The 12,728-nt window shown below is 36.1% G+C and overlaps 1 protein-coding gene across 1 annotated transcript in view; it reads right to left on the bottom strand.

Moving 5' to 3' along the window:
• Positions 1-97: 97 nt before the first annotated feature.
• The window catches only part of CASQ2 (calsequestrin 2), a 122,172-nt gene continuing 109,541 nt past the window's right edge, over positions 98-12,728 (bottom strand). The window contains exons 9-11 of the mRNA XM_051992931.1: positions 7,635-7,735; positions 3,508-3,582; positions 98-2,418 (exon numbers count right to left, since the gene is read on the bottom strand). Of these exons, the coding sequence (XP_051848891.1) occupies positions 2,185-2,418; positions 3,508-3,582; positions 7,635-7,735 (410 nt within the window). The 3' untranslated portion in view covers positions 98-2,184. The remainder of the gene's footprint in view (positions 2,419-3,507; positions 3,583-7,634; positions 7,736-12,728) is intronic.

Below are 12,728 nucleotides of genomic sequence, written 5' to 3'. Positions count from 1 at the left end.
TGCCCTTAATGATTTCAATTAAAAGATGACCTCACAGATTCAAAGAAAATGAAATGATCAGAGCACAATCTTAGTATATAAAGATGACAAAAGCCAATTTGAAATGTTAAAACAGAATTATTATTCTTACAGACAAATTTAAAAGTTTTACTCATTCTTGACAATAAAACAATGAACCATTTCCCAAAACATGATAGATGGCCCTATCTTCCTAATATTTATCATCCTGGCTATTACTTCCAAAAGAAGATTGGAAGAATTATGCTGTTCCAGGCTCCACTGAATAAAAGAGGTGGGAAAAATTACTGGAGCCCCATCCCTACACATAGATGTACCATAAAGGACAAAAGGAAGGACTCTGCCTGGCTTTGATTGAAAAGTTTTGTTGCACTCGACCCTGGAAAATAATAAAGACTAATTGTTGGTCTGAGGTCCTAAAAGAAAACAAAATAGACTTTGGGACATGATTGTTAATCTTTTGATGGATCATCAAAGCAGATTACAAACTCTCCCTGTCTTTGTATCCTGTGAAATTTTCTTCCCTAAATCTTTACAAAAGGATCTTCTCAAGGCCCTGGAAGTCATTTTCTGATTTTTTTAACGTTCATGAGGCATACAAATAGTCCTTTCCCAATCCTATGTGTACTGGATGGTACTTTTTATATCATTCCCTCTTGTTACTCTTCAGTTATCTTACAATGTCCCAGTGTTCATACATAGTAACACAATTTAAAGATGGTATGTTTGTGGAGGGGGGCAAGTTTAGCAAATCTCCCTGAGAATACAAGCCTAAAGATTAAAAGGACTCAGTATCATCCCAGATGTAGGGACAGGATGGACACATGGACCAAAGCCCAGTTAGCATAATAGTTTCAACAACTACTTTGCTGATTCATGTCCACAAAGGTCCAAAATGCTATTCTGTTGAAGGTCAGACAGTCTTAGAGGCCTGCCAGTATGTCCAGACCTTGAAAAGTATTCCTATCATATTGTGGAACAGTCTACCAGAATCTTTTACAGCAGAGAAGTAAATGAGGAAATAGGGCTAACTTGGTTTTCCCAGAATAATTGGGTAAGAAACAATTCTCATTAGTAAAAATTTTTGGCTAATAATCTTCATATATGAGTTGCCAATTTTCAAAGAATTAGAAGAGGCAACAAACAACACTACAACTTAAAACAAACAACACTACAACTATACTGAATATAATTTAAACTTTCTTTGATGATTCAGAAAACACTTCAGGATCTCACAGTGCTTCAGAAGCACAATTATAAATCTTGTTTCTGATTGCACTAGAGATGTGTAGAAGTGTTAATTAATAGAAAGTTCAGTTTCATAGGATGTCAGGAAAAAAAACTGCTTTTACCACAAAGAAAAAAATGCAATGATAAAGAAGCTCCAGGCATACAAAGGTACATAATTTTCCATAAAATTATATCTGGCTCATCCACAGAGCATTTGAGGTGAGAGAGAAGATATAGAGAAAGGGGTGGGATGAGGAAAGTGTCAATATTGTAACTACCATCCAATGAAATAGATGTTTTGATATTGAAGAAATAGCATAAATGGATTTTTAGCAAACTTACAAGTTTCAAAATTTCACCCATTTCCATGAGCATGGGCCATACTGAGTTTGCCTTGAGTTTGGGTTCTAAGTTAATTGAGAATATTTACCTAAGGTGGGAGTATACTCCTAAATTAATTAAGGAGTATTTCCCATGGCATCTGATGGTGGGTATTTCAAAACCCTATTTCTGTTATTGTCACAGTCAACTATAAAAAGTATATTTGAGAATAGATATGAGAAGACTGTCATGACCCCTGTATTTTAGGGATAAGAGAAATAAGTTGCTAAATGCAAGTAAGATGTGAATGGTTTTCCTTGTCCTATTGGGATGTCTAGTCTTAAGACATGAGTCAGGACATTAAAACCGGACATATTCCCTATCCTTCCCCTTTTCACTCTCCTATTCCCAACTTATATCCACAAGCAACTCCTCACTTTATATTAGGAAGGAATTAGTGAGTTTTCTTATTCTTGATAATAAGGGAGTAGAAAAGTAGGTCTTAAAAATAAGGGAAGGAACTCTTTAGGACTGCCTGCTCCCATCTCCCATTCTGTCTTTAAAGAATAATGAATAAAAATGGTTCAGTGTTTGTGAGAATATCTGCCATGAGAGCTATTCATCTTCATCATCACTGTCATCATCATCCTCATCGTCATCATCATCATCATCTTCTTCAGAGTTATCATCATCATCATCATCATCGTCATCGTCATCATCATCCTCATCATCATTGTCATCATCTTCTGTATTTATTTTCCCAGAAAGTACATCTTCTACCCAATCTTCTAGCTCTTCAGCTGTAGGTAGGTCATCATCATCTGGTATGTCCATCCAGATACTGTCTGCCTACAATAAAGAAATAGTGGGAGTTAATGGATGGGAGAGTGGAAGCTTCTCTGAGTCTGCAGGGACCTTAAAAAAATTCTAATCCAACTCATACCTCTCCATGAATCTCCTGTATAACACCCTCAAAAAGGATCACCCAACTTTTCTTGGGGCATCAAGGTACCCCATCGCCTAAGAACTATCGCCTCTCTATTTTCAATAACTATCAGCTTTCATCCTTTTTTCCTCCTGTAACTTTGTCTGCACTTCTATATTGCTGGTGAATAGATTCTTTCTGCCTTCCAGCCTCTTTCTTTGTTTCTCTGATTCCCTTTAAAATCTTTGGGAGTTTGTTCAAGGGACTGGAATTATCCAAATAATTTCCCTTAAATTACACTTGGAAGAGAAGCTCTATACATTCAAGGACTCAGGGCTTTCCAAAATGCAGACTTTTTACTAAGTATTAGCAAGACCCTAAATACTACCCCTCTTCTCCCAACTTTATCCCTAATTACAATGTAGACTAAGGGGATTTGAATTAAAGACACAGAAGAGTGCAATTATGTTTCTCACTTGCTCCAGAGGGAAGGGACTGATAGGGAAAAGCCTCTTTTTCCTATGGCTCAACTATCCCTACTTAACTTGAGCCAGAAGAGACAATGTTCTTTTGGAGAACAAGGCTGTATTTATACCCACTGTAGCTGCTGGTGCTGAAAATGAAGGCTGCAAGCAACATGGCTTAACTGGGGAAGAGAGGGAAGAAACAGTAATTGTTCTTTTTTCGGTCTCTATCTGTCCTTGTCCATCTCAATCTCTCTTCTCTCTCCCTCCCCTTTTCTCTTTCCTTGTCTTCTCCCCTTCTTTCTCCCTTCCTCTCTCCCTCGTCTTCCTCTTCCCTTCCCAACTGTCAACACCTGAATTTAAATTCTATCTTACTAGCTGAATGATCCAGGGCAAGACAGAATGAAGGTTTTATACTCAATGGTCTCTAAGACCCTTTTCAGTTCTCACTCTATAAGATCTCTGGACCAGACTTCTCCCAGCCACATCCGGTCACAGAGCGATATAAATAAGAGGTTCTTACATAGCCCTCGAGTATATCCTACTTACATCAGTTACATTCACTACTCCAATCTGTGGCTTGAACAGGTTGATCTTAAAGGTCTTCTCCCAGTAGGAAATGAGCTGTGACAACAAAGAATACACTTAGGAGACAGAATAAACTTTCCATCACCAGAACCACTGGACATAGCGAGACAGTTATTCTACAGCTATTCTTACATGGTTTCCCAGTCGTCAGTTAAAGCCATTTAAAGATTTTTTCCCACCAGTCCTGACTATAAATTAAGTAGAAGTAAGTATAAATTAAGTAAAGTAAGTCAGTCAGAAGAAATAAATGACACAATCCCAGCCCTTGAGACATTTCTAATATTTGAGGAAATAGGAGAAACACATTTAAAAAGGTACAAATATACATGTAATACAGGAACAGTTTAATAATATATAGTTGACATAGTCCAGTGTTCCTTCATGTTGTATATATGTCACTCTGAGAATTAAAGGGTAGTAATTTGGGATGTTTATCTCTGTCTTTTCTTTTAATGTGACTTTTGAAAATTCCTTATTTTGTATGTAGAGGAATAATAGGATTGTTTAAAAAAAAAAAAGTCCAGTATTCAGAGAGACTGATGATGTCTTGGTATGAAAGAAGCTAAAAGAGGATCTGGATCTCTTGGACTAATACTTTGTTGCTTGCTTTATTTCTAGTCAAGTGATAGAGTGTAGGAATCTGGAAATGATAGGGATGAAGATGTGAACATCTTCACTACTTCACTACTGTGAGGAACAGTAGAAGAATTGGGGTCTGAGAAGAGAGTCAAGGCCAACAGATTTAAAGTTCACTAAAGTTTAGTAAGACTAAATTGAACTGGGTACTATGAAAATGGATGAAAATGTGAATGGTTTGGAAAGATGTCTTAGAACACTCCCCTATTAAGTATTGACCAAAGTAGTTGTCTAGAATGTGAAAGATGCTGAGTAAGGGTGACCTTCAGACATAAAACAGTTCATTTAAATGAGATCTAGAGCTAAAAGAAATTTAATAAAATTTTATGGCATTTGGAAGAAAAGAGTGTATTTTTTAAAAATCATGATTAGTATTTTTCAATCATGATTAGTACTCATCACCGGGACACTGATGTCATGACTTTGGAAACCTCTTGTTCTTGCCAGTGATTGTCCCTTTTATTTTATTTTTTTTTGGTTTATTTCTGTTTCTTTTTAAATCGAATTGGCCAAATGAGTTTTAGATCCGGCTATTGTTCAGACTAGGAAGAATAAACCAAATTTATGAGGATCCTTCAAGATTTACTGTTTTTAATACTCCAAGTGCATGGGGGACACACCCAGGTAATGAGAAAACCCAGTCTATTCATTTCTAGATTGAATGTTAGCCAGCAAAGCTGTCTGCTGTTGACAGTAGTGAGTATTTGCACTTGGGCTGTGACCTATACTCAAATACACAAAGAGGCAAAGAAATAGGCCCTCCTCTCCTGGGCTGAAAGCTTCTCATAATTTGTTTGCAGTCTACTCTCTGTCTTTCCAAAGGAGAGGGAAGGGACTAGAAATAATAGAAATGACTCACATAAACTGGAATGGCTATGTCCTCTAGGACCTCCAGACCCCTTCACCAAGTGGAAAAGGAAAACATGAGGATTGGAAATGAGAGCAGAAGCAAGGGAAAATGTTGGGTGCTGGCTTCTCATGGTGGGGCACTTAGTACACTTTTTAGTCAGCTAGAAGGACCCTTGGGCCCTTTATGCTCATCGTGGTTAGACAAGGTGGAAATGTGAGTCTGAGATGAGCAGGAGAAAGTAGACACAGGGGAAAGCATGTAGGATTTCCTAAATGCTCTTCTCTGTGCCTAAACAGAGGTTTAAATCCCAGACACTGGGGCTATACAATAACAACAACAATCATGATGATAAGCAACATTTATATAGTACTTTAAGATCTGAAAAATACATTTATTCCTTATAACAAACCTTGATTCAACTATCATTATACTCTTATTAAGATAATACTGACATTAAGGGTTGAGTGACTGGCCTAGAACCAGCTGACAAAGCAATAACCTTTCTTGTGCTTCAGTTTCCTTTTTTAAAAAAATCCATTTTTATTTTTTTCCAAAAATATTTCCCAATTACAATAGAAATGAGAAAGTTAGACATTTTAAATATCTATTTAACATTAAAATGTATACTAAAATTTTAATATATATTAAAATTTTAATTTAAAATTTCTATTTAATTTTATTTTTAAGTAAATTGCTCAATTTATTTAATTAACAATTAATCAACAAATATAATTTAATTATATTTTCATTTATGTTATTTATTTATATATAATTATATTAGTTATTTATATATAATTAAACAAATCATATTTAATAAATGAATGGATTTGATTTAAATAAATGACAATAAATTTATTTGGATAAATTTAAGTTCACATGGATAATTTATTTAAAATTTAAATTAGAAATAGTATTTAATTTTTAAACTTTTAAGTTTAAAATTCTCTCCCTCCTGATGCTTGAGAAGGCTAGCAATATGATATCAGTTATACATTTGAAGTCATGCAAAACACATTTCTACATTAGCCATGTTGCAAAAAAATAATAATAATAAAGTGAAAAAAAGTATGTTTTGTTCCTTCAATTTCTTCTATAAAACAAGGAGCTTGAACCAAATGGCCTCTGAATCTAAAATTCTCTGGTCCTTACTCCACTGGCATTTCTTGTTCACCAGGTTTTATGGTCAAAGTCTCTGTGGACCTGGGAGGTCAGTTGCCTAGAAAGCATAGCCTTAAAGGAACTCTACCTCTCTGGTATCCATTTCCCAACTCTCCAGATTCCTCAGAAAGGTAGATAGGCTTGTGAGGAGAAAATAATGCCCAAATCTCTTGTGTCTGGGATGGAAGTTAGAGTGGGGAAAATTGGGTGGAGGCCATAAGGCCCCCATGAGTAGCTGCTATCTTGGACCCTTCAGATCCAGGTGTGACTTGGAAGCCTTTTTCCACTGGGGGAGCACACAGATGCTTAGTAGGGACACTGAAAAGGATTTCCATCTAGCAACATAACCCTGATGTCTGTTCCAAAGAACAGTTATCTAGAACAGTATCTCTGCTCTCCTCACTTACCTGTTCAGTTTACCTCAATGTGATGCTCCTCTACTCCAAAAATAATTTTAAAAAGAAAAAAGGAAACACATTTCCAAGTTTCTAGGATAAGTTATTCTCCACTCCCTCTCCTCTGCCCCTACCTTCTAAGTCCGCTCTTTAGAACATTGGGGACTGGGAGTCCCCAGGACCCTTTTAGAGTGTTCTTAAGGTCAAAATTATTTTTACAATAACGTTATTTATCATAATGGCAAGACTCTTTTCATCATAATTTAATAATAATGTCTTAATTTTCAATATGGCAAATGTCATTAGACATGACCCACATAAACAAAAGCTCATGTGGGAAAAGGGGAATCTTCAATTAATTTTTAAGAGTATAAATAAGTCCTGAAACTAAAAAAGAAAAAATTTGGGACTTGGTACTTTTGAGACCTGAAGAGCGTCTCCAGCTTCTGATGTCCAAGGAGTGAATGGTTCTGCCAATTCAACTTCTTGTGTTTCTGCAAGGTACTAAATTCATAATTGTCCCTGATAACCAAGACACCACTCAATGACACAGATAATCTTAGTTCCAATAGCTCTATTCAGCTTACACAAATACTTTTACTCTTCTTTTGCTTCATGCTCTTGTATTCTTTCTAGTCCAATCCTCCAAGAAAAAGAACTGTAACTAAGGCAGGGCAACAAGGGCCTTGCCAGGAGACACAAAAATTGGGAGAGTGCTGATAGCCCTTATACAACTAGAGCAGAAGTGTAGGGAAAAAAACTAAATTTAGTAACTAGTTAATAAGAGTAATTAGTTAAAATAGGAAGTAATTACTTGATATACTTCCTCACCACAGATGATTTTCTTCTGAGCCTGCCCTTCCTTCTTACCCTTCTATCCCATAATTTCCCATGTCTAGTAGTTGCCTCACAGTGTCCTGGAGTCTTGCCCACTCCTCCACCCCTACCAACTTTTAAAATATTTATGTGAGGGTGTATTTCAGTGAACTTGCCTCAGGCATCAAAATTGCTTACAAATATGAGACTGCAAAAAAGAATAAAAGTCTTACCATTGGGAAATCATCTGGGTCAATCCATACTATACTCAGCTCAGGATTGTTGGTATTGTCTCTGGCGACTTGTTTCAGGATCTCTAGGAACTCAAAGCCATCTGAAACAATGTTTATAATATGAAGTAGTAAATATATCAATGCTGCTTCTAAGATGGAAGGAAAAGAAGGGAAATCCATAGAGATAGGTGAAATTTCAAGGCTACTAGGAAAATGGTACAAATTGTAGGATATTTATGTAAAATTCTTCAGAAATACATTTATTGGGGAACCATAGTCATGAAATAGCATCCCATATTTTGATGAATCTATAATATCATTATTGTAGATACTCCCTCCACTTGTAAAAATCAATCCCATTCATGCCTTCTCTGCGATTCTTGACCATATTCTCTAGTTGATCTCTCAGGAAAATTTTTCTAAGGCAGAGCTTTTTTTGAGTCATGGACCCCTCTGGTAGATTAGTGAAGCCTATGGATGCCTTCTGAGAAAAATGCTTTGAAATGCATGAAACAATACTAATACCAAGGAAACTGATGATAGTGAAATATAGTTGTGTGTGTGTGTGTGTGTGTGTGTGTTTGTGTGTGTGTGTGTGTTTAAAATTTGCAAGCCTAAAGGCTGCTGAATGGCATGGTGGATACAACACTGGCCTTAAAGTCAGGAGGACCTGAGTTCAAATTTCTCCTTCAGACTTTTACTAGATCTGGTGTCTTGGATAAATCACTTGCCTCTGATTGTCTCAAAAGAAAAAAAAAAGGTTTGCAGACCCCCAAATAAAGAATTCCTGCTTTTCTATTTGAAACTGTGTCCAAAGGACTGTCAAATTGTGTATACCCTTTGACCCAGCAACATTTCTACTGGACCTGTATCCCAAAGAGATCATAAAAAAGGAAAAAGGACCCACATGTGCAAAAATGTTTGTAGCAGCCCATTTTGTAGCAGAAAGGAACTGGAAACTGGGTGGATGCCCATCAGTTGGAGAATGGCTGAATAAGTGATGGTATATGAATGTTTGGAATATTATTGTTCTATAAGAAATGACCAGCAGGACGATTTCAGAAAGACCTGGAGAGACTTGTATGAGCTGATGATGAGTGAAATGAGTAGAACTAAGAGAATATTGTAAACGGCAATAGCAAAATTCTGATGGACATGGCTCCTTTTAACAATGAGGTGATTCAGGATAGTTCCCATAGACTTGTGATGGAGAGAGCCATCTACACCCAGAGAGAGGATTGTGGGGACTGAACATAGATCACAACATAGTATTTTCACCTTTGTGTGGGTGTTTTGCTTGCTTTTTATTTTCTTTCATATTTTTTTCCTTTTTTGATCTGATTTTTCTTGTGCCATCTAATTGTGGAAATATGTATAAAAGAATTGTACATGTTTAATATATATTGGATTATTTGCTGTCTAGGGGAGGGAGGAAGGGAGGGAGAAAAAAATTGAAATCCAAGGTTTTACAAGGATGAATGTTGAAAATTATCTTTGCATGCATTTTGAAAATAAAAGGCTATTATTAAAAAAAAAGAATTCCTGCTCTTAAATTTTTAAGAGTGCAACATAGTGTAATGGATGGACTACTGTTCTTGGAATTATCAAGAACTGGATTCAAGCTTGCCTCTGACACTTACTATGTGAGCTGTTCAAGGTACATAATTTCCTAGGGCCTCAGTTTTGTTATAGATAATATGAAGAAATTAGACACAATGACCTCTGAGTCCCTTTCTCCCCAGCTCTAAATCTATAATCCCTCAAAAAGTTCTTAGCTAGAGTTATAAACACCACTAAAGCACAGAACCTCAGAATTTTAAAAAAATGAATTCAACAACTACTTATTAAGTACCTACATGTCTAGCACAGTGCTAAATATTGATTTACAGAAGAGAAATATTCAGCCATGTGTCGATCTTAGACACAAAATAGATACTGATAAGCTTTCCTCAAATTTACATAAAAATAATACTTTCCTTCTTCATGATTCAATAAGCAAATGAGAAACTACCTAATGTCAGTTGAACCAGTCTGAGAGCACAGGGACCATCCATTTTTTTAATGGTCCCCTCCCCTCACCCCATCTTGTTTCTGCTATAATTCTTAGCCAGATATTTCTAAGTAGAAAGAGAAGCTCTCTACTCAGAAGGAAGCTGACCTTGAACTTTTTAATTTTGGCAACTGGATATCCTGTGAGACCAGTTCAACAGCTCCAACTCTGCTTTGCTATGTAAAGTTGAGAGTCTGTTCTAATTGCTTTACCTTCAGGTCCCGAGGGGGAGAGAAGCTGAGATGCTCATAAGCATTTAGATGAGAATCTCTTAGAAGACTTTGCAATTAAAAACAAAAAAAGGATGAGGCACCTGTGTAATTTGAAGGGAGAATCTGGATCCAAATATTAGCCAGGATGACAGTCCCTGGACCATCTATCATAGCATTATAGAATCACAGCATAAAGAGATCTTAGAAGTCATCATGGCTGGCCTCTACCTACAACATGAATCCCTTGCCAGATATCCCTAACAGGTGGTCTTTTAACCCCAGCTTGAGGAACTCTAGGGCTGAGAAAATTATTAACCCCCAAGGTAGCCTATTTAATTTGGGGATACTTATCTAATTAGAAAGTTTTATATAATGAAAGAACATCACTATCACATTCTGCCATGCATTGTTTATTTATGTTTATATTTTCTGTTTCCTGATGGATTCTAAACTCCTTGAAGGCTTTGTATAACATCTTTGTATTTGCATTCTCTGTATTGTTCTTTGTATTCACAGTACTTGATTCAACCTGTATCACAAGTGCTCAATAATTATTTGTTGAAGGAATAAATGAACTTCCAGAGATCATCCGAACCAATCCTCTTATCAAATAGACTTACAGACATGACTGTCTAACCACTGAGGACTGGTGATCGTTCTTAAAGTTTTCTAGTGATTGATATCACTTGGGATGATAATGGAGGAAAACTGTCTACCAACATTCCTTCTCTATTTTCTGCTCCATCAGAAGACATGGAAATTAATTCTTCAGGCAGACATCTTTGGCCTTCTACTGCTGTTGTACCAATTGCCTCTCTTCTCCCCATCCTCACAGTCTCTTCTAATTTTGGTAAGAGCCCATGCATGAACTATGACGAATATGACCATACCCAAGACTTCCTTCCAGTAGCTCATTCTTTTGTCTATTTGCCTGACAGGTAATAAACTATTCTTTATGCTAATTTCATTACTTTTTGGCTGTTTTTGCTTTTAGTTTCCATCTCCACTCTCTTCACTTTTTACTTCCTACCATTAGCACATACATGACACAATCATTTTCTAAAGCAATCCCTATTACTGAATGTTGACATCATGAAAAACAAAAGGTATCAAATTCTGCCAATATTTAATGTAAAAACAAACAAGCACATCTATCTTATTAGTGTGAAAATTTGCTTTTGTCTTTAATGAATGGTAAAATTATATGTATATCAAACCGTTGTTTTAAAATATTTTTTTATGATTTATTATCAGTAAATACTCGATCTGCATATCTGTTTTATATACTATATAGCTAGGGTTGTATAAAAATTTCTTGGGTAAAAAGGAGTTGTGAGGGAAAAAAGTTTCCAGTAAAAGGATTTTTACTGGAAGGCAGTTCAACACTTCATAGCTTTCTATTATAAAAGCTAAATAATCTTATTTCCTTTCATTTTTTTCTGAATCTTTTTTCATTGCTTTTGTTTTCTTTCCATATCTCTTAGCTCTTCTCCACATGCCCCATTCTTGGATCGTTTCTACCAGTTTTATGATCCAGATATACAATATAATAAAAAGTTTTTAAAGTTTTATGATCCAGATATATATTATAATGCTCTTTCTGGCTGGACAAGATTATCTCTCCATCATTATATGTCATGTTCTTTAAAAAAAAATGTAATTGAACAAAAACCAATTTTTCCATATACTATTCCCTGCATTAACACAAGAAAAAAAATCTAATGACATTCTTTTTCTTTTCATCTCTTTTTTTTTAGCATATAAATCAATATCATGATTGTTTTCTTCTCTATGACACTGATAGTTAACCTGTAGTTCACTGTGATCTCCAATTCTTTTCCCTCTAATTGTGCTTTTGGTGCTATTGCTCAGTATCTGTATCATTTTGTATCCATTTTCTTGAATCTAATTCATCTTCAGTAAAAATGTTTCCTGATTTGTTGGAGGCATGTTTGAAATAGAGTCATCATACAAAGTGACTTTGATTTAATGTAGATGTGCAGGGGCTCCAGCTGGGCTTGGAGTGAAGAATACCTCAGTTCAAATCTGCTGGCCTCAGACCCTTACTAGTTGTGATTTTTGAGCAAATCACTTGCCTCAGTTTCCTCAACTGTAAAAATGGTAAAAATAATAGCAAATAATCCCAGAGTTGTTGTGAGGATCAAATGAAATGATGCTTGTAAAGCCCTTAGCACAGTGCCTGGTACATAGCAGGCCCTATATAAATGTTGTTATTTGTTTTATTCTTAAATATTATCGTCTGTGTCTTTATGGCTTGAAAGCACTATCCAAATAAGTTGTGAAAGAAATCCCTCCTTTCGTATGTGTGCTGTACTACCTAAATCCACGGGCTATTCAGATGGGGCAACAACATCCCCTAAATTATCCAAATCTGTGTGGAGGCTGTCTTGTTCCAGCCCAGTGCTTTCTTAACCTGAACAACGGGATTAAAAGCAGCTGTAAAGAGCTGCTTCTGTACCAACATTAACGACAAGGGAAAAGATACAGGTAATTCTAGTGAATGACCCGCTGCTCATCTGCTGACATGCTCCAAAGACCACCCTTTACCTCCCACCCCATTAAAGGCAACGCTAAATTAACAAATGACAAAGCATTGCATGCTATTAAACTTTCACACCTTTCATTCAGTCTGACATGTATGATACTTGGGAGCAGAGAAAAAGCCACCTGGGTAGTCCCTACATTTCCTGGGAAGAGGCGTGGTGTGCAAAGGAAGGATGACTCTCCACTGGTGGTCTGTCTGGGTCCCAATCCACAGTATCAGGATTTTTTTTTTTTTTTTGGAATATCCTCCCATTCCAAGTCTACATA

The sequence above is a fragment of the Antechinus flavipes genome, chromosome 4 (assembly GCF_016432865.1).
Source record: "Antechinus flavipes isolate AdamAnt ecotype Samford, QLD, Australia chromosome 4, AdamAnt_v2, whole genome shotgun sequence".
In the NCBI taxonomy this organism is placed as follows: Eukaryota; Metazoa; Chordata; class Mammalia; order Dasyuromorphia; family Dasyuridae; genus Antechinus; species Antechinus flavipes.
Note: the sequence above shows the minus strand (reverse complement) of the source record. Positions and strands in the feature narration are given on the sequence as shown.